The sequence below is a fragment of the Ambystoma mexicanum genome, chromosome 1q (genome assembly GCF_040938575.1).
Source record: "Ambystoma mexicanum isolate Mex_15411 chromosome 1q, UKY_AmexF1_1, whole genome shotgun sequence".
In the NCBI taxonomy this organism is placed as follows: Eukaryota; Metazoa; Chordata; class Amphibia; order Caudata; family Ambystomatidae; genus Ambystoma; species Ambystoma mexicanum.
The window spans coordinates 1,184,602,636-1,184,625,599 of NC_090922.1; the positions used below are offsets into that span (position 1 = coordinate 1,184,602,636).

The 22,964-nt window shown below is 46.5% G+C and overlaps 1 protein-coding gene across 1 annotated transcript in view; it reads right to left on the minus strand.

Moving 5' to 3' along the window:
* Positions 1–22,964, minus strand: part of CTH (cystathionine gamma-lyase) — a 272,518-nt gene that overhangs the window by 83,963 nt on the left and 165,591 nt on the right. Inside the window, exon 10 of the mRNA XM_069641917.1 lies at positions 778–830. Coding sequence (XP_069498018.1) covers positions 778–830 — 53 coding nt within the window. The remainder of the gene's footprint in view (positions 1–777; positions 831–22,964) is intronic.

The following is a 22,964-nucleotide window of genomic DNA, read 5'->3' on the forward strand; positions in this document are numbered from 1 at the left end:
AGCGCAGCGCTGGTTGTAACAAATCTGGCATTGAGAATCACATCCTCCCTATCACTGGATATGCAAGTTGCAGCAGTTTGAAAATCAGGCCACTTCAAACAGAGGATCCTGCGGAAGGTTTTATCTTTCGTTCCTCCCCAGTTCCGCGCACCGGTGGTGGCAGCACTGGCTCTGAGTACAATTGATTCTTGTAACTCTTTGTATCTGGCTCAACCTCTATCTAATCCATCGTCTGACAGTCTTGCAAAACTCTGCAGCGAGACTTGTGGTTGGTGTCTCCAACCGCACAGCTATGTCTCTCCCGTACTGCACCAGTTGCACTGGTTAACAGTACTAAAAAGGGTTCAGTTCAAAGCCCTGTGTATTGTGCACAGGGCCGTCTATGCTTCTGACCCAGACTACCTAAGCCTGGTCCATCCTTATGTCCCCAATCGGCCTTTAAGGTCTTTGACCTCTTGCCGAATTCTGGTTCCACAGGTGGGCCTCTTCAGTGGTTGCTGCTGAGATATGGAACGGGCTGCGACTCTCCCTTTGGGGTTCCATGGATTATCTCCCCTTGCGTAGGCAGCTGAAGACCCATCTCTTTCGATAAAGTGTCCCGGCTTTTAAAAATTGTATTACTGTTGGTGGCCTCGGTATCAGCACCATGATGCCTTTGGCAGACGAGCGCTCTATAAATTCGTCCTCATCATCACAATTTCAAATGGCTGACAAACCATGAGGTGTGTGCACTCATACATACATGAGCAGACAAACATATTTTTTTAAACAACTTACGGGTGTTCTGCAAGGCTTTCATATCCCCCAAGGCTCTCGGCCAGTACAAAAAGCTATAGAAAATGTAAACAAAACTGAAAATTAGATTTGGTTGAAAAATGATACACTGAGAAACTTCACAACAGCAATTGCAACAATTGCTATAAAATAGAACACTGACATTCTATCTAGTAAGGCATTTGAAATGCAGACCCGGTTTAGTTTGACCAATTATATCATAATAGCAAACACAAACCAAACAATTTTGATGCCCAAGAAGAAATGTGCTAAAATGAGGGCAACAGGCAAACTAGAATGTATTATGTGGAATGGGTTTTACAGTTTGACTTCCTATCTCATTATCACAGCAGTGGATGACCTGTGGACTCTGAGGCAATCCTCCCTTTTGCATCTGTAGCTTCCGAGAGGTATGCCACCTACACCAAATGATAGGACATACTCATTCTAGGCATAATGCACCCATCAATTCAACCAGTCTAAACCCCTACACATTGGTTACTGCACATCTCAAAAAACCTGGGAGCATAGCAGTGGTAGAAGTTCCCCCTTGCCATTTATGTGATATTTAGCGGATTGGGATTAACAGTCAGATACAAATATAGCTCTAGCAGCAGGAAATCCTAGGCTGCTGCAAAATCTGGCAGGAGGTCCATGTGGACCAGCGATTGGTGCAGTTTGGCTTCTCCAACCTTATGCCGTCACTTTATGCGCTGGAGTGTTGGGGGAGGGGTGGCATTTCCCACCGCCCTGCACCATTCCCATAGCAGGTAAATAAGGTGTGAATAAAGGGAGGAGGCACCTCCACCCCTTCTGTATATATTCGCATAGATATACTGTCACCTATCTTAAATATCTGTGTATAGAAGTGGAACTAATGTTGGTAGATTGGACTGCATTTTGTGTCCTGCCAGATGCCATCTTTTCTAGGTCCTGTCCCTCTCTGCCGAAATGCCAGCTGTATCACTTCCAGCACTGCACACAACCAGCCCCTGCCACCTCCACCCCTTAGTTCTTCACAAGTCCTGTTCTCACGGAAACTCAGCCCTTCATTGTTGCAATTAGCAAGTATCAAGCACTGACAAGATGTGCTCATCGCAGAATGCAAGACCAAGGCCTGCTCCAGCCCTAGCACCCCATCGATCTCTGCTGACCAACTCATGCCCTGTCTTCCCCCCTCCCTGCCAGGCCCTGGTCCACTGGCCCCATTCCCCCCCAGTCCTTTGAATGGATCTGCTTACCAGGCCCTTCCCATGGACCATCCTAAATTGCCCACCATATACCAAATCCAAAATAGTCATATTTTCCTAAAACTAACACATATCCCCAGTGCGTTTGAAATCGTGAGGGGCCCCAGAGATAACAAATCACAGGTCAAGCTTCCTGTAAGGCACCTGAAAGAAAGACCCATGCCCCATGCCCCCATAAAAGCATAAGTTAGAATGCACATAAATTCACCTTCCCTTTATAAATGATCCCCCTTTTTGATGGTCATTATTCTTTGCCGGCCAATCTTCGCTGTTTAGTAAGCTACAAAGTATATCATGTATGTGAACCTCAATCGACCTTCACCCTACGACGATGAGCCCAGCTGATCACGTGTACTGTGACTGATGGAAGAACAGCAGCCAATGGAACCCAGGCATCCCCTACGGAGCTGGGATTAGTATATGTGCCTAGCCATCCTTGCTTGTTAGACGTAACAATATGTATGACATCTATGACCTGTAATGCCTTTTTAATGGGCTGTCCGTGTATCTGTTGGCAGAGTGTTCTCTGGCAGCACAGTACTTTGCTTGCATTTATTTACTTATATACATTTTGGTTCCCTTGTAATTACTCTCCTTGTTTCATTCCATAGTGGGATGTGTATTTTATTCTGTCTATTGGGACATGTGTGTGATAAGGAGCCAGCCTTCAAGAGCAATGCGGGAAACTGACCCAATAGCCTCTATTATACTGGTTACCTTTGACCTGGAAACCTCAGTCCATAATTTCACGTGACCTTCTTGTACTGCCAGCGGGAAGCGCTGGAAAACCTGCAAGCAAACAACCATCCCTTTTTCCTGCTGAAGTAGTTGGTGGCTGTCGAATAATAAATGCTAACCTATGTGAGAAAAGCCTATTCCGGTTTTGTTTTAAGCAATACAGGTGTTAAGATGGATTTTCAGAATCAGCACTGTGGACAGATTGAGAGGAACCACTATTCTGTTGAACAGGGACACACTAATGTTTAGCCAAACTATTTGGGTAGTGTGACTGAACAACAAGGCTTAGACATAGGAGGGCGTGAGTAGTGAATGGTACAGGTAAGCATTCACTGAGCACTCCATGCAATTTAGGCAGAGCGCACTACATATACAGTTATTTATCCAGGCCTTAGAGACCTGTGGTTTTGAATAAGTTGAGTAAAACATTACAACATTCACTACTATTATAAAGCAGAGCACACAAGAGCACTAATATTTCACTTTTAAAATACAGGGTTGGAACACTACATACAAACCTTTAAAATTAAGGCACTATTCTTAAAAGGTCCTTCCCAAGATAGAAAAAAAAGGGCCCAGTGCCCTTAAGAGTCACATGTCCCAATAACAGGAAATGTGTTGGCTTAAGCCAACAAGTAGTTTGCAAGTGTTCCAAAGTACAATAAGAGCAGAAATGGTTCTTGGCTGAGCCTCTCCATATTGAAACCACCTTCGGGGAGGATATCTTCCCAGAACAGCACCGTTCAAGGCTAGGCGAGGAAAAGGTAGAGCCAGGACCTTACAGTCATACAACACTATGAAAGTGGGTCAGGAGGAGGCTAAAACAGGTATGTGCACTAACCCCACCTCCCCCGCACACTCCTCGGATTCGGATTCACTCAAGGACCACTGTAGGAGTTTCTGAACATGATGGGCCTTCTGGACTCATGTAATTTCCATTGGAAAAAGTTCTGGGGCCTCGGGTGCAGAGGTCCCTTCAGGTGTTTGGGGCAGGACAGTCTGTAGTTCCAGGCTGGATGGACAGGTTCTGGACACTGGACAATCACACTCAGGATAGAATTCCTACTGGATGCGAGGGGTCAGAAATGAAAGCCGGACACAAAGTGGTCATGTTTCTGATTAAAGACTTTTATTATGCCTCTCCAACCCAGCTCGGAGAGGAATGTTCCTAAAACCAAACACTAAGAATCTGTCTGTGTCCGGATGTTAGAAATAAAAACAAAACATCCGGCCCAAACGTTCTATCTTGACCATCACACTTCAAACTACTAAAGTGAGAAGGGACATTTCTTTAACCGGATGTTCACAAAAAGTGTTCATAAACAAAAATAGAACAGCTCCAATATAAGAGTTCTCCACAGAACCGAAAGAATTGTTGAACTATCTCCTGATCCTCAAATTGATCCACCCCCTGTTCGTCCGCTATGGCTGAGATTCTGCCCCCGAGATTATCCATCTTGGTCGCTCTAGCTAACGTCCGGCCTGGGGACTGTTCCTCTCCATACTGACGGAATGCTGACCTGCCTCATATATACTTGGCTTCCCTATGTGCCAGCTCCTGGAAAGCCTGGAGCTGCCGCAGAATCCTCGCCTGCTCTATGTTCGACAAGGTGGGTGGGCGCAGCCACCTGCATTGTTCGAATAGTGCTCTTTTTCAGCTATTTCCCTTCTAATTTGTCTAAAAATCCCCGTTTCCCTGGATATGCATTCCCCTCGAATCACGCACTTAAAGCTTTCACACAGTGTTTCCACCGATTCCACCGACCCCTCGTTGTTCTCGAAGAAAGTATCAATGGCCACGTCAGCCATCCCTAAACACTGTCTGTAATCCCTTCGCACCCGAGAAGCCCCGTAAAGTCCTGCTTTGCCACGGGTTTATCTTGGAGTTCCTGTGCTGCTGTGCTTTGTGCTCGTCTTGCTGCAGATTTTCACTGGACTGCTATCAGAACTGCAGCAACCAGGAGGTGAACTCTTATATAACGTGTCTGTAGCATATACAGTGATTGGATATCTACCTAAAGTGCTAATATATACCCTGTTTGTTTATATTTAGGCATCCTGCGTGGGGAGGGGCTATATATATACACGAGGCTGCGCGCGCACCACGTGTGTGCACCCGAGAAGCCCCGTAAAGGCCCGCTTTGCCGCGGTGAGTGGCAAGGCTTTTTGGTTTTGCCTCTGATACCATAAATAACTCATACTATTCCTTCTTTTCATTTTGGTTTATTGTCGCTTTGTGAAAATGAAACGAGGCATTACCTCTTTAAAAACAGGGATGCCCTCTGTTTTGGCCTCACATTATTCCAATGGTGTGAATTCTCCTGTTAATTTGCCACCTACTATAATCAAAAAACCTCGTCTGAGCTCTACCCCTCGTATGAGTAATACAAAGTTAAAACCTAAAAGCAAAGCAGAGATACTTTTAGGGATGGACATTCGGCCTTTCTGCTGTGAAACAAATCTTGTGAACACTTCTGAACTCAACAATGGAAGTAACATAGCAACAGTACATGGCTGTGTGGATCAAACATCTGCTGCATTAAAAAAGGATTCATCTTATGGACAATCAGCCAAAATGACTGCAGAGGAGCGTACAACTGGTGAGACATTAAAATCCGTTCGTTCTTAGTTACGTTTGATAAAGAAAATGTGTCTCTTACAGACAGTATCTTATTAAATAATGTATTGACTGGTGCTGTTGTGCCTCTTGTTAAGACACCTAACAGTCCTGCCATATCTATAAGCAAATCCTTGAATTCGAAAATGTCTTCCATTTCAAACACCGGGGATATGCCTGTAATTGATCTTGACACAAATGCCTCTGCTTTTTCAAATCATACTGTTTCTGAAAACCTCTCTAAATCTCCCATTTTGTTCACAAATATTAGTGTTGCTAATTCTGTAGCTAATCTGTCATTCATTGCTCCAACTCCGCGAAAAATGGCTACACATGGCATTCCCGAGTCTTGTTTGGCTGAAACTCAAAAGTTTAAATACTGGGATAGCTCTTACTTCAATGAACACTGCTATCTTAGCTTTAGCTAAGTTGCTTGAGGTCTTAGTCACAAAGGCTGATGTGCACTCTAATCAACTTAACCAGTTACTAGCTGAGCAACTCACGCTTGCCAATAAATTGGAAAGTTTGAGACAATTTGACATTCCACCCACTAGTAGGAAGTCTGTAATTTCTCAGACTTCTTTTCAGTCTGAATTTCCATCACAAGCATAACAGACCATTCCGTGTATTCCAAATCCCATAATTGATCTTATGAGTGTTGCACATGAAACTCCACTAGACGAGCAAAAAAAAAAAACATATCCATTGTTTGATGTTAATATAAATCCATTTGATGTGGTCAAGTTGGAGTTCAAAAAGGCTGCCTCCACAAAAAAAAAAAATCTAAAAACATTAAATTGGTGGCAAAACGTTCCACACAAACCAAATCTTTTGTTAAGAACCTTTCAATACCTGCTGCAGCTTCTGTAGTCGCGGCCAAAGTGATTGCAAAAAAATATTCCCTACAGTCACAGACAAGAAAAGCAAAGATAATGCCGGCGCCAGCTGCACCGGTTGTAGATCACAGTCCCTTAAATGATTTGATATGTGTGGCTACTGACATGTCTAAAAATATCAGCAAAAGTCAGACTTCCAATGGCTTTTCATTCAAATCCGCCTTATCGATGGGAGTTGTGGACAAGGAAATGCGACTCAAAGAATTAAGGCAAACTATCGATGAATATATGGTATCTAAATCCATTTCTAAAAACTTGACTTTTGTGCCGTGTGAAACGGCTCAAAAGCATAAACTTTCTGCGACTGTTGCAGTTACCGCAAATATCTCTACAAGATGTTGCCAAGGCTGTGCCTGGTCGAATTGTGTCCCAGGCGCCAGTTCAGAACAAGCCAAACGTCTCTGCTTCTGAGCCTGTTGTTGCTGGTGACATGGAAAGACTGATCCAGTCTTCATTGACCAAATTTTTTGAGACCTCCACCTTTTCTCAAATTAAAGCATGCTCTGTAGATCAGCTAACCTCAAAGGCTCTGTCAGTTAACCAAAAACGTGTGACTGTATGCCCTAAGCACCCAGCGGTTCATGCATTGACACTTAGTTGCATGCCTGCTCCAGCTAAACAAAACAATCTTAATTGCGCCTCTGTTCTTGCAATATATGGCGAGGTTCCCGAGCTCGATGACATTGGCACCATTGACAGAGCTTGTGGAATTCATTAATCAATCAAATCGGACTTCTGTAAATCTTTGGATCAACTCGAGGATTGTGGTAAACACAATTTGGGCTGTGAAAACTTCTTGAACTGGGTTTCACTCTCCATCCCATGTCTGACTCATCAGACCCTTCAGTAAATTGTCAACAGGTCTCACACTTAAAGCAAACAAACAACAAGTACCGATCTCTCGTACATGCACGTGTGACCCCAAAAGCAGTCAAAATACATTCTACAGATTCATGATGCTAACATTGTCTTTCATCAGTTGGAACTCCAGAGGGAATAGGCATTTGCTAAATAGGAGTGTGCAGCTATTAGATCATGATGTAATTTTGTTGCAAGAATCCTGGTTCACTAGTGTTCCATCATGGAACAATTATGATGTCCTCCTGATACCAGCAGTGAAGGGTTCTTGGGGGCGCCCCACATCTGGTTTGTTGACGGCTGTTAAGCAGTCTTCAACTTTAAAAATCGAACCTTGTTACTCCCCAAATGCCTTTTTACAAATGACAAAAATTCTAGGGAAAAATTTCTCATGTGCTGCTATTAATGTCTATTGGAATCCTCTGGGTATCTCTGACGACCGTTTCTTGGATTCTGTGACCAAAGACTTTGATATCGTCACTCTTGAGGGCCACACTGATCTTATTTGTTTAGCTGGTGATTTAAATCTGCACTGTTTGGGTCCTCTGTCAATCTGAAAGAAATCGTATTGGGAAGTGGACAAATTTCGTCGAAACTTGTTCATGTTAAATGGTGCTTTTCCCCAGGACATTCCACCTAGACCTACTTGGCACCATGTTAGGAGCGAGGGAGTCATTGACTTTATGTATGTAAATGCACTCATGCTAAATAATGTAACAGCATTCAAAATAATTGACTCAGAAGTGAGTGACCATAACATGTTACACATGACCTGGAGCTGAAACTCTATTGTTGCCCAAGTAAAATCCATCTCTCTCATGGGCTCCTATAAGGTAAACCCAGCCAGGAATAGATTAATATGGACTGAGACTTCCCTGGCAGCCTTCAGGACATGCTATTATGCTGAACTGAATAGTGGAGAGTTGGGCAATTGTTCTGCAGAGGTAGTGTACCATGATTTAATGCAGCTGTTTCAGCCGGGTTCAATTATACAAAAACTAAAGCAAACACTCCATTTGCATATATTCGATCTTGAAATTAGATCTAGGAAAGCCATGGTTCGGGCAGACAGGAGGGCAGCTCTTAAGCTCCCACAAGATATGCGATCAACTGCCCTCTCTCGTATCAAAACCAAGTACAGAAACTTGGTAAGAGGCATGAGGGCTAAGCTTTATCAAACTGATGGAAATAATATGTTGAAATCTTTGGGTTCTAAGAACACTGCTCAGTCATGGAACATCATAAATCAAGTAACAGCAGGTCATCAGGTTGCTGTTCAAACTAATGTGACGTCACACCCAAGCTTACCCATGCCTGAGTCTTTACCTCCTTTCCATACATCTTTTGACAGAGACGACATTGTGTACTTCATAAAACAAGCAAGTAATTCCAGAGCACCTGGGCCGGATGGCTTGTCCAATACACATCTTAAACAATTCCCGGACATCTGGGCGGATATACTTCTCTTATTCGAGTCTATTAATGTCTCCCAGAGGATCCCGATGTCCTGGAAACAATCGATGGTCATCCCCATCTATAAGAAGGGTGATCGAGCCAATCCAGCCAGTTATAGACCCATCTCCCTCCTTGATGTGCCTGGGAAGATGTACTCTCGTTTAATTCTGAGAGAGTTGAAAAATTGGACTAAAAACTTCTCCTCTGCAATCAGGCTTTGTTAGTGGCCTTCGCACACTCCCTAAAATGATTACATTAAATATGCTCAAGTCACAATATGCGGCTAGGAAACAATCTTTATATTTTCCTTTTATTGATTTTCGTTCAGCTTTTGACTCCATAAATCGTAATCTGTTATTTCATAAATTAAAATCCTTTGGTTGTCCATCGTCCCTTTTGTCAATAATTATTCAGTTACACACGGAGACCACCATGCGTGTCAGGCTCTCTTTTGAAGGCCTTCTATCTGCATCCTTTTCCACGTTTTTGGGACTCAAACAGGGGTGCATTTTGGCATCAATACTGTTTAATTTGTTTATTTTTAATATGGGTCTCTTTTCTTCGCATTCTGTCGGATGCCCCTGAATTGGGTGGCCAGCATGTATCATGGTTGCTTTATGCTGACGATCTTGTATTAGTATCCCAAACTCCAAAGGGTCTCCAGAATTTGTTATCTGCACCGTCTGATTATGCCATGGAGAACCAACTAATAGTTAATCTGGAAAAATCGCAGATCCTGGTTTATAGACCCAGAGGGAGATCCAAGATTCAAAATGCAGTTTGGTGCCTGCAACAAGAACCAATGGAAATAGTTTTGGAATATAAATATTAGGGTCGATTCATTCAAAATAGTGTTGGTGATACCAAATATTCAATCATGCTACAGTCAAAACTTTTGACTCTGATGTCACAGGCTAAAATACATGTTTAGAAGTATGGTAAATTCACTCTAACGCATCTGTTCATGTTTTATGAACAGAAAGTTATCCCTATTCTTTTATATGGTGCTGAATCAAAGTTGTACTCTAATGACCAATCATGGGATAAATTGGAGGCCGCTTTTTGGAGAAAGGTGCTACATCTACCGAAGTGTTTGCCCTTGCCCATACTGCGTTTTGAATTGGGCTTGAACTCATTATCTAGTAGGGTCAAATGGAGAATGTGCTCCATTTTTCATAAGTGTTTGCTTGGTGTGGCCAATAATAATAATATATTGAGTACGGTTGCCCGCTATTTGTCCTCCTCCACTCTGGCTTTCCCTTTAAAATGGTGAAGTCTTGTCTTGAATACTTTAGTAGAAGCCAATATTTCTCTACAGTTCCTAATTGAAAATCCAACACGTGCTAAAGCAAAATACTATCAATGGGACTGGATCCAGAACTATGATCTTTGCATAAAATATAGAGAGTTTAATACTAAGATTTTTGGTATTAAACGCATGGGTCAAGTGGCTGGATACCTTCTGAAATGTCCTTCGGCGAAAATTCGGAACAAGTTCTTGCGTTTAAGGATGAACTTATGGCCTACGAGGGAAGTGCTAGTGAGGCGTAAGATTATTCCTTCTGATGTAAATTTTTGTCGGTTCTGTGAATCTCAGTGTGAGAGAAACTGCAACATGTGATAATATCTTGCCCCAAGTTGAAGGATATTCGTGCTAAACATTTTGTAAACTTGTTGAATTTGCATATGGAACGGGATGAAATTGAGACATGGAGCATTTTATTTAATAGTGCCAGATTCTCAGTCATAAAGGCCTTGGTACATTTTTTGGAAATCATTTTACCTAGTGAAATCCATCAATTTGAACCATGAATATACTTGTAAATACCTGCTGTTATGCACATGGGAAATTTGATTTGCATTAGACTTCAAGTTTTTATAAATTGTGTATATTACCTTTTTTTTGTCTTTTAAATTGCTCTTTTGTCTCTTGTCATGTTCCAAACTGTAACTGTTTGTTTTTATTCTTGTTATTATGTAATTTTGAGAAGTTGATTGATTTCAGCTGTATCAAAATAAAAACATTTTTAAAAAAAATCTTCACTCTTGAATCTCCAAGGGGGTGTCTCTCTTTTGAACATCCTAACAGATCAACAGTCAGCTGCACGGGAGCGTGATCAGAGAGGGTGCAGCCTAGGACTTTTACCTCTCTAGCCTGTCCTACGAGTGACTGATATCAAAAAGAAATCTAACCATGATGCCGAGTCAAGGGGTGTAGAGTATGTATTGCTGTGTTTCCTGGTTTCTAACCCTCCAGACATCCTCCATTTCCAATACAAGGCTAATGCCCTGTAGCTTACTTGTCCCCCTACTCCCTATATGCTGGATCGCTCCCGTCCGATCTCGTGCGGGGTCCATCACTGCAATCAAATCGCCAGCCCAGACTATCTTCCCATCAGGCAAGCTCCCCAGTTGCTGCTCTAGCCAATCCAGCGAATCCATTGTGTCCCGATTTGGGCCATAATAATTAACATGTAGGTTTTCCCTTGAATTATAACCAGCACTACAAGTGCACTTCTTTCATGGTCTTTAACGACTTTGGTCTGGTGGAACCCCACAAAATTGTGTATGAGAATACCCATGCCCCTTGCATACGAGGAATACAATGAAAAGTATCTGCGACAGCCCCAGCTCCTCCCAAATTTGGATTTGACCTTCAATGCTAAATGGGTTTCCTGTAAGAAGGCGATTTCCACCCCATGACATTGCATGTATAGCAAGACCTTCCGACTCTTAGATGGACAGTTTAGCCCCCTGACATTCCAGGTAATAAAACTAAGTGGTGCCATTGGCCATCGGGAGATTATCTGCTTCCCCAAAAAGTTGAGCCGTCAGGCAATCCGGCTCTTCTGCGTCCCTTCGGATACATTGTACCAACTCCTCCCAACCCATTTGTGGCATATTGCTTGTATCATGTCCTCCCTCTCCCCTACCCCACTGACAAAACACATTTTTTCAGTACCACACCAGCCCTCCCCCTGATCACCCCGTCAACAATTCCCTTCCACCAGTTGTCTGGTCTGCCCCTTCCCCCCGTCGCTGAATACCCCAACTCATCAGCTGTCCCTGTACCCAAACTTTACACAAACTTAAGCTTCCGCTAGAGGGATAGCTATGACAGCAGCCGTCCATCACACCTACATAGATATGCCATTGCCCCGATTAACTCAGGGTCTCATTTCAGTCAAACTTCAGTGCCATGCATTATTAAAGACTATGTTATATCAGCTGCAATGTCACCCATTGTTTCCTCGCATCCGAGGGTTCCTCCGCTGCATTTACAAAAAAGCAGTGGTTTGCTCAGGAGTGTGAAAGAAGAGCACCACCCCTCGTGCTCAACACGCAGCTTACCCAGGAACAACATGGCGTAGCAGATGCATCTGTCTCTCAACTGTTTAACTTCTATGTTTGTACTTCTGGAGGCTTGCAGTTTATCTGAAAAGTTTGGAAAGAGTTTAATCGTGTCTTCCTTGCAAGACACTGTCCCCTTTTTTTCTCCCCCCCCCCCCCTCAGGCTTTGCGGAGGGCAACACCCCTGTCGTGGTTGTTCAACATGCGTGCTATGATTGGGCAAGGAGGTGCCCCCGGCATCAGCTTCTTCCCACTTGGTATCCGATGTGCCCTTTCAACTATGCACACCGCTGAGAACTCTTCCGGCCCCAGCCCCTCCCGCAATATCTCCTCCACAAGGGGTTGCATGTTTCTCTGCTCCACCGACTGATACGGACTATTCCAAGGTTGTTCTTTTGTGATCTGGATTCCAGGTCATCCTGCTTGACGGTAAATTCTTTCAGCGCCCTTTTCACCAGTGTGTTTTCTATGACCACCGTAGCGAATTCTTCCTCCACCCTGGACACTCTCCCCTCCACCTCATCGAGCCTGTCACCATGTTTGTCCAGGCGACCCGTATGTGGTCCAGTTTGCAGGTGAGGGTATCTAGTTTCCCGTCTACCGATTGTATACTAGTTTGCAACTGAGAGAACATCTCTTTGATGTCTTGAAATGCACCTGTAGGGTCCTGGGACATCAACTGGGATCATGCCTCCGGAGAGTCCTCCATTAGTTTATTGGTTCTTATCTGAGAGGGAGTATCACAATGCAGTTTGGACTGCTGCTTGCCACCCCTGCTGGATTTGGACATTTCCGCTTTTTCGGGGTACGTACGACACAGACACGCCGTCTATGGTCACCCTATCCTGGCTGGTCTATTTTTGCTTAGTTCTTGAGTGCCACGGGTGAAGCGCTTATGGCCCCTCCATTCCAAGCCTGAGGGAGTGACTGACAGAGGGAGGGGCACCACACCGTGCAGTCCTACGGTGGTATTCGGTATGGCATATACCTCTACTGCTTCCCTGGCAGCTTTCTCACTCCAACACTCTGTAGACCCTGTTACAGGTTAAACTAGAGTTTCCCCGATGTCTTGTCCACCCAGATACCTAGTGCTAGTAGGTGGTTTTGGGTTCAAACCATGCAAACTGTGGCAGCTTAGGAAATCTCAGGGTTGTGTTCCTCTCCCCCACCCACAGTCACTGTGTTTCATTCCATGCTGTAGTAATGGGAACTCTTTACGAGTTTTTTTGGCTCTCACAATGGTGGTCTATTGTTGCATACCTTGTGCGCAATCGTCCTCGAGTGGAACTTCAGCCGCCGGCCTCCCAGCGGGTCTTCTTCCGGGCGACCTTGTATGTAGCGCTGGTATCTTTCTGTTCTGATGCTTGGCGTTCTTAGGCAGTCAGTCCCATCACCAAAAATATGGGGGATTAGTGTGGTCCCTGGGTGGCAATGTCTGTGTGGTGCTTCTTCTCCCAGGCTCTGTCCCACTATGTGCGTGCAGAACGTGATGTGTCTGATCCGCCCTCCAGTGCAGCAAGAACTGTGTCAGGCCCAGTGCGGCCCCGTGGGTCCCACCTGTCTGGGCTCCTAAGGGTACACTGCATGTTTTATCTGCTCCGGCCCCCTAACGAGACCAGAGTCTAGCAGGGCTACAATGTTGTGTATATGGCACCCCAAGTGCAATGCCCATCGGCGCTGCAGTTGTTCATGTGGCCAATGTGTGGGAGCGAGGGGCCAATGGGCCCCTCTCTACCGTCACGTCTCAGTACCGCATTTGGACCAAGTGCCTCTAAGTGGGGGGGTATGCCCCTTGCCCTTATGCGATACTAACTTTTAGTTATATTCGTGTAGATGAGACCACCGAGCAGGACACAGGGCATCCATTTTCTGTGCCCCTTTTCGACTCCATCTTGGTAACTAGGCCTCACTGCGATAGTACAAAACGCATCTCTCCCCTTTGCCGCGCCGCAGCTCGGAGCACATAGCCCCCACCCTCGTCCCCACACCAACTGGAAAACTCTGCGGCTCCATTCTCACGCTAAGGCCGGAGCTGCTTGCAACAAATAATGAATGTAACATCTCTTTTCTTGTGAGATCACTGTCCCGCATGTGAACCGACATGAGCCAAGCACAGAGCTCCACAAAAGTGTCCTTGCCCTCCTACCCTCGCCAGTCGAAACTTACTGCCATTCTAACCCTGTGTCCTTGCAAGGCATCCCTTTCATGTGCCAGACTGCCAACCTCGCTATGAAGCCCACCCAGCAGACCCCCCCAACTAACATTAGACCCCGGTGCAGTATATCATGCCCGGTACTAACAAATGCCACATACCTGAGATTCTTGTGAGACTAACCCTATAGTTCAATGACAGTATTACAGTGGTCCAAGCTCTTACACCATCTACACATTTGGGTTACACAGGTCACAGGTTTAAGCCCTTGAGTGATTTGTATAACGACATGATACACTACAAAGTCTTTTTGATCAACTGTTATTAAGTGCATGCATTATTCGGAATGTATTTTCTTAGCTTAGAGAGTGACCACCGTGTTTCACAGCGACCTGACCTTCACCCATCCGGAGCACAATGTCTGACGTCAATCCTCCCGCCAACCAACCCGGAGGAACAGATGATGCCCACACCCAAGTCACCACCACGGCTGACCAATCCTGGTCCAACGTAGCATGTCAAAAATGTAGATGTACTATATAAATGTGTTGTAACTTTGATGTGGTCAGAGCGCTCTCAGAGATCTAGATAAACCTTCCTTGGAACTCTCGCAGCCTGCGCTTTTGTGCCTTATTCCCTGTCCAGGGAGTGTCTGTCTTATTCATTTTTACACGTGTTAGTCAGTGTGGGCACATACATTTGGTGACCCACTGCGATGTGATCGGAGAGGTGCCTCGAGGCTGGTGCCGAGCGGCGAGATCCGGGTCGCCCCCCCACCAAAACCATCTGCGGTCGACCAGCCTGCGCGCACTACAAAGAAGGGTCAAGGGTTCTCGGTTGACGAATACCCACCTGAAAAGCTGCTCGCCGAGGCGGGCCACGGCTTGGTTGGGGTGCGAGTCTGACTGGGGTCAGACTGCGAGCGGCGACCCTCGGGTCACCTGACTGAACACGTGAGTGCCTGTTGCAAAGGTTACGAAGGAAAGGTAAGGGGGGGGGAAATAGGGGGGACAGGTGGTAACGGGTAGCAGGGAAGAGTAGGGCCTGTGTGAGTGATGAGGCTTTTCTGATCTATCCTTTATATGGCCATTAGGTTTTGGTAAGAAGTGAAGAGAAAAACGAGGTAGAAGGTTGCGCCGCGTAGCATTGTCTCGTCCAGTGGAGAATAAATAAGTGAAGTTACAGAGAAAATAGTAGGAGTCTCATATTGAGTAGACTCGGAGTAGTTATTTAGAACATTCTTTTTCTGGGTACGAAAGGAAATTTGTGGTTAAAGTGGCAAACTATGCAACAATGAACTGTTGAATTTGAACATGCAATAACTAAAAGGTTAATGTTGAAAAAGGGGGGGGGTGATATATGACAATGCATTACTTACCGTAAAAGCATTTCTGATGGTTGCATCTGCTTAGATTCACATGTTGTGCATAGGTCCGACATCCAGTGGTCACTGCGGAGTATTGCATTTTGTTTTTCGTAGTCGAAAAGGGGACGTCGACAAGGCATGTCTGTAACACTATCCCTATAGTGACGTGCGTTGTACCCACAATCCCTCACGCGTTGAGGTCCCTCTGTTTGTATTTTTTCTGCCCTGAGGGAGCCTTCTATACGTGAGTACAGAAAAGAGATGTAGAAAGATGTCCATGTTCCTTCCATCCGAGCGGGGAGGAAGGGTGGGCGTATGTGAATCTAAGCAGATACAACCATCAGAAATGCTTTTACGGTGAGTAATGCATTGTCTTCTGATGTTTGTTAATCTGCTTAGACTCACATGCTGTGCATAGACTAGCGAGCAGTACCCGGAGTTGGTGTTGGGTTATGAGAAGGAACAGTAGAGAAAAGATGTCGTAATACTGCCTGTCCCACCTGGGAGTCAGATCTAGAGTGTGCATCTAGACAGTAGTGTTTTGTAAAAGTGCGCACAGAACTCCAGGTAGCTGCTTTGCAGATGGACTCAAGGGGAACATTTGCAATGAATGCTATGGATGCCCCAGTGCCTCGAGTAGAATGTGCTCTTGGCTTGAAGGGTAGTTCTCTCTTAGCAAGAGTGTAACAGAGTGATGCATTGAACAATCCATCTAGATATAGTGGACTTTGAGACTGCATATCCTTCTCTTCCTGCTGCCACAGAAACAAAGAACTGATTAGTCTTTCTCAGTGGCCTGGTTCCTTCCATGTAGAACATGACAGCTCTGCGTACATCCAGTGTATGCAGACTTTTTTCTCCCAAGTTGGAAGGGTTTTGGAAGAACGTTGGTAGTTCTATTGACTGGTTCACATGGAATTTCGAGATGAATTTCGGTGCAAACCTTGGGTGTGTGCGTAGAACCACCTTATCCTTGTGAACTGTTACGAAGGGGTCTAGAACAGAAAGAGCCTGTAGTTTACTTACTCTCCTAATGGAGGTGATAGCTATTAGGAAAGCAGTCTTAAGAGTGAGGTCCTTAAGAGTTGCCTTGTGCATGGGTTCAAATGGCGAGCCCATGAGTCTGCTAAGTACCACATTTAAGTCCCATCCGGGAGCTGGGTTAGCTATCGGAGGGTGTATTCTCTTTACCCCCCTCCATGAAGGCCTTGATAACTGGGATCTTCCACCACAACACTTTAAGTTGGGAAGTGGTGTATGCAGAAAGTGCCGTCAGGTGGACTTTAATGGAATTGAACACTAGACCGGAATCCAATAAATGGGTCAAGTACAGAACAATATGTGTGGGAGAGCAGTCAACCGGGTTGATGCTCTTTCCTCTACACCAGATGACAAATCTTCTCCACTTGCTAGACTAGCAGTGGCGAGTATTAGGTTTTCTGGCTTCCCTGAGGATGTCCATACATCTCTGCAGGAGTTGTAGATGTCCAAATTCTATGATCTCAGGAGCCCGGCTGCTAAGTTCATGTCTGAGGGCATGGATGCAGTGTCCTGCCCTTGTCCTGTGACAGCATGTTGTACGGGCAGGGAAGTTTCACTGGGGGAGATAGGGACATCTCCATCAAGTGAGCTAACCATGGCTGCCGGGCCCACATCGGGGCCACTAGTATCATGGTAACTTGTTCCTGGTGCATCTTGTGCACAACTTTGTTGAGAAGGGGAGTCGGGGGGGAAAGGCGTAAACAAATTTCCCTGACCATTGAATCGACAGACCGTTCCCCTTGGACCGGTTCTGGGGGTACCTGGAGGCGTAACTTTGGCATTGTGAGTTCTCCAGAGTTGCAAACAGGTCTATTTCGGGGAATCCCCATTGCGTGAAGACGTCTAAGACGATGTCTTCGTGCAATCGCCATTCGTACTCTTCGGGCAGGGGGAAGTCTCTGCTGAGATCGTCTGCCAGCAGATTGGGTTCCCCTGGTACGTGTTGTGACAGTAGGAACACGTTGTGTCTGAGAGCCCACTTCCATATATTCTGGGACAGCTTGGACAGTCCTGGAGAGTTGGTGCCCTCCTGCTTGTTGATGTAGTACATGGCTGTGGTGCTGTCTGTAAGGACCATCACGGTCTTCCCTTGTAGGTGTTCTTGGAAGGCTTTAGTGCTTTGAACACCGCCAGTAGCTCCAGTAGGTTGATGTGCTTGGATGCTACGCTCGGAGTCCACTCCGTGAGCAGTCTGATGGGATAGGTGAGCCCCCCCATCCTGTGAGGGATGCGTCCGTGGTTAGAGTGGCCTCCACCGCGGGTGTGGCAAAAGGTTTTCCTATCAGGTTTGCCTTTGTCCACCACCATAGCGAGAGAACCAAGGCCGGCGAGACCACCACTAGATCGTCCCATTGTCCGCTGGCCTGACACCACTGGCTGTTGAGCCACTCTTGCATTGGGCGCATGCGCAGGCACGCGTGAGGTACCAAATAAATACACAACGCCATCATTCCTAGCAAGCGCGTCGCTTTGCACACCGTCACCTCTCGACCTGCCACATATTGGGGGATTTGAAACAGCATGTTTTGGACCCTCTCGTTGGGAGGGGAAGACAAGGCCGTCCTTTGTTCGAATTAGAGCCCCTAGCAATTGTTTGACTTGGGTGGGGTATAAGCTGGACTTCTTCTCATTGATGGAGAAGCCCAGCTGGAACAAAAGGTCTACAGTCTTTTGGGTGTTTGAGAAGCAATTCTCGTAAGAGTCCCCTGTTATGAGCCAGTCGTCGAGGTAAGGGTATACTGGGATGGATAACCTGCGCAGGTGGGCCGCTGCCACTGCTAGTACTTTCGTGAATACCCTTGGAGCAGATGCTATGCCGAACGGTAGCACTCTGAACTGGTAGTGTTTACCCTCCATCATGAACCTGAGGTATTTTCTGTGCGCTGGCAACATTAAAATATGAAAATATGCATATTTCATGTCCAGTGTCGCCATGTAATCTCCCTGTGATAGCAGTGGGATCACCTCCTGTAAGGTCACCATACGAAACTTTTGGGGTTTGACAAACTTGTTCGCTGGGCGCAGATCTAATACAGGGCGCATGGTTAGATCCTTTTTGGGTACAAGGAAGTACACTGAATAAATACCTTCCGTTACCTGGGATAGAGGCACGACCTCTATGGCTCCTTTTTCCAGCAGTTGGTCCACTTCTTGGAGAAGGATGGCGAGGTGTTCTAGTGTCATGCGGCGTCCCCTCAGGGGTCTGTATGTTGGGGAACTGTTGAACTCTATACAGTAGCCGCGGGCTACGGTGGAAAGCACCCAGCGGTCTGATGTTATTCCCTCCCATGCTAGAAGAAAGGATGTTAACCGGCCCCTGACCAGCGTTGCATGGGAGGGGACGCGAATCTTCGCGTCACTTGGTGGTGTTGGTGGCTTGGGAGCCTCTGGGGGTGGAACCCCGGCCTCTCCCTTTGCCACGGTGTTGACCCCTCCGATTGTACTGGCCACTATTACCTTGGTAGTTGCTGGCAGAATACTGTTTTTTTCGTGGACAACGCCAGCAACAAAACCAACGCTTATTACCAAATCCCCGCCTGTTAGGGGGTTTTGAAATTTGGTCTAAGGTCTTTATTGTGTCAAATTCTTTCTTCGCGTTCTCCAGCGCATCATCCACTGCTCTCCCTAAGAGGTTGGACTCCTCTATGGGCTTATTAATAAGGGACGCTTGTGTTCCTGCCTTAAATCCGGAATTGCGAAACCAGACATGATGCTTCAGCAAAATTCCTTGTACCAAAGTGCGGCCAGCCGTCTCTGCTGCATCGAGGGTATTCTTGACGATGCTTTGGTTGACCAGAGAGCCCTCGTTAACTGTAGCCAGCAAACGAGTCCTTAGGGGTTCGGGAACTTCTTCAATGTCCTGTTTGAGCTTTGCCCATTGAGCATCAGCGTAGCTTGCCAATAGGGTATTATTGGCAATTCTAGTAGAGAATTCTGCAGAGGTGGTGATTCTCTTGGCTAGGGCATACAGCTTCTTCCCCTCTTTATCTGGGAGTGCCTCGCTGGTAGATAGTGGGACTCCGGCCCTCTTCCTGGTGTTGGTCACGACCAGGGAGTCCGGGATTGAGTGACCCTTAATATATAATGGGTCTGATTGAGAGGGAGAGAACAGTTTCTCAATCCTCGGTTTGACCCCTCTCACCAGTGCAGGAGTGGACAGAGAAGGGGGTAATACGTCTCTTAACTGAGGCGAGGATGGGGATAGTTTGGCTAGTGGGTGGTTTTTATTTGATAATCCTCTCCACAAAAAAAAAATCTGTGTCTGGGGGTGACTTCCCCAGTTTCAAGTTCAAAATGTGCTGCTGCCTTCTTCAGCAGTGTATTGAAGGTGGGTTGATCATCAACAGGCGACGGGTTCCTGACTGGTGTAGTTTCAGTAGACCTGATGACTATACTGCTACTACCTGTGTCTGTCGACCTAGCTGGTGACTGCCAGGGGTTTGGGTCGCCCTCGCCTGTGTCCTCCTGGAATCCCTCCTCACCTAAGTAGGTGTCCTCGTGAAAACCTTCCTCTTCTTGTTGGTCTTCATAGGTGAACTCATCTTCCTCCTGGAAGAAGGCGTCTTCCTCAGTGAGGTTGTAAGAGTATATGTCCTCCTGTATGGGGTTATAAAACTTCTGGTATTTAGCCCTTGGACTCTCCAGGGGTGCCTCCCTTGGTCTCTTGGGTGCCCTGTCTTCTGGGATGGACATGAACCGGTCTAGTTTATCCATACAGGTCTGGAACCTTTCAAAGGTCCACTGAGGTCGGCCAGGACGGTCTGGGAATGAAAAAGGAGTTTCTTCCTCCTGTAGTTGTCTGGTTCTGTCCCATAATGTCGAAGAAAGTGAGCCTTTGCCTTCTGAGTAGCCTTCTCGCTGGCTAGGGCCTGATCCGTTTCCCGGCGCTTTCGGCGTATCTTTGGCCCTGTGCGCGGTTTTCGGCGTCTCACTCGCCGTACGTCTCTGGCCGTCCTTAGATGCTATGCGTGCGAGGCTTTCGGCGATCATTCTCTCTTCCAAGGGATCGGTCGCCGTTGCGCTATGTAACGTCGAGTCCTTGCTGGCAACGTGAGCGCTCTTACGATGCGCGTCGCCAGAGGTTTTGGTGTTAGCGCCCTTATTTTTAGAATGCCCAGTCGCCTGTCGCGGTGGCGGGGAAGGGGAAGGCTGACTACCCTTACGGTCGCCCCCGTTGGCGCTATGGCTGCCTTCGTCTTCGACGAATGCGTGCCGGGGGGGTATGTGCTTTGGTGTTTTTCCATGTGTGTCCTTGTCGCCGGGGTGTTCATCCCCATAAACTGGCCGTGAGCCGGGCTTGCCGGGGACGGACGACGACGATCGTGAACGCTCCTTTAAGAGGTCTACAACCTCCGTTACTGGGGCCGTGTAGTCACTGTCCTCGTCACATTCGGCGGCAACGGGCGAGGAGTCAGGCCTAGACATGGCTTAGGCCGCCCACCTTTTGACCCTGCGGTCTTTTAGAGTTTTGGGCTTTAGTAATTTACAGGCCGCACAGCCGTCCTCCTGGTGATCGAGGGGTAAGCAATGGTTGCACCGTTTGTGCTTATCCTTCCAGGTATATTTACCCTTGCAAAGCGGGCAAAACCTAAATGGCGTCCTCTCCATAGCTGAGGGCAAGAAGTGTGACTACGACCTTGAAAGAGAGGGAGGGGAAAGAGAAAGGCATTCTTAAAGAGAATAAAGACCACACAACCCCACTCACTCTACTGTGTATGGCCGGCGAGGCCAGGCCACGTGTTCGGCTGCGCCGAAGGATCCCCTCCGCTCGTCATTCCGTCGAAGATCTTGCTCGGCGGAGAAACAGCTCTGCGTCGAGGGAGGGATCTACGTTATTGATATGTATAACAAACGACCAAAGGTCGAAGAAACTATTTGGCAATGTCTCTCTAGGAGCTCCGCATAAAGGCGACCAGTAGCTGGGCGGAAAAAAACAATCTGAGGGACCTCGACGCGTGAGGGATTGTGGGTACAACGCATGTCACTATAGGGATAGTGTTACAGACACGCCTTGTCGACGTCCCCTTTGACTACGAAAAACAAAATGCAATACTCCGCAGTGGCCACTGGATGTCGGACCTATGCACAGCATGTGATTCTAAGCAGATTAACAAACATCAGATTATATATATACACACACACATACACACACACACACACATACAAATTACAAGTAATTGACAAAGTTTGTGGTACATTATCCAACTGGTGAAGAAGTGATTAAGTGGGAAGGGAGGTCAAAAGGTAAGTACAGACAGAAGAAGGGAAGGAAACATCATCATGGGAGGAATAACACCACTAGCACATATTTGTCAGCACCTTCCGTTATACAGTGAGAAAATACAAAATATCATGATCAATGGTTGACGGAGATAAAAGGGGACAGTGTGACGCCAATCTGGCCAGAAGGTGGGTCATTCGACAAAAGAGTATTAGATCTAGTATCAACACACTTGTTAGCAAGGTATAAGGGGAAACAATTGCAAAACAGAAGGGAAGTACTAGACGTATGGCGAATGTTTGAGGAAGTTGCACCGGCAGCAGAGGTAAGCAAGGAGAAGGGGAATGAAACACAGAAAACACAGGAAGAGGTAAGTGGAACACCAAAGGGCGAGTGCACAACCACTACAGCTGAAGGTGATACAACAAAAATATACCCTCGAATGTCCAGACCAGCAGTAGGATAGAGTGAGCCCCTGTACATGCCAGCATGTCCAACTCCTACACCTACAACAGGAGCAGTTGCCACAGAACCACCCCCTTATGATAAAGGAGGTTTGTATGGCCCAACAAGCGCACCCCCCGTGAATTTAGCACATATCACTGGAGCATTAGACCGCCAGCTAGCGCATGCACAGATGGAGATAACGCGGCTACGAGCATTGTGCGATAGGAGCCAGATGCTGCCAGGAGGAGGAGAGGTGTTATCTATAGCAGATCTAACACCAACATTAAGCACAGCAGGAGAAGTGGCGCAAGCGATCTCAGAGCCAGCACGGTCAGTGTCATCACAAGGAACACGCATACCACAAGGGCAAGAGAAGGAGTGGCTGTCAGGGGAGTTCCTATTCCATCTAAATGACAAACACGTGAGGATTATACGCCCACTTACCCCAGACAATGAGAGAGGAGAAGGATGTGAAGGGAACAATGAGCAAGAATCAGAAATAGAATAAGTGTGGAGTGACCTAGATGAATATGAAGAGGCAGCTGCTGAGACAGGTTCCCCACTGCCAAACAAACCGCCGGTACCCAGACACACCATCGCCACCACTATGGCAGGGTAGGTTAAGACAGCGAGAGGGAAATATGATGGTAAGACAAAGAAAGGTGCGGTAAGTAAGATAGGGAAGAAACAAATTGCAAATGCCATTGATACATAAAGGAGCAGGTAGGCCACATTACATTCCGTGGGCGCAAATGGACAAAAACAATTTGCTAAAGGTCCTCCCCCCACTGTCGGGAG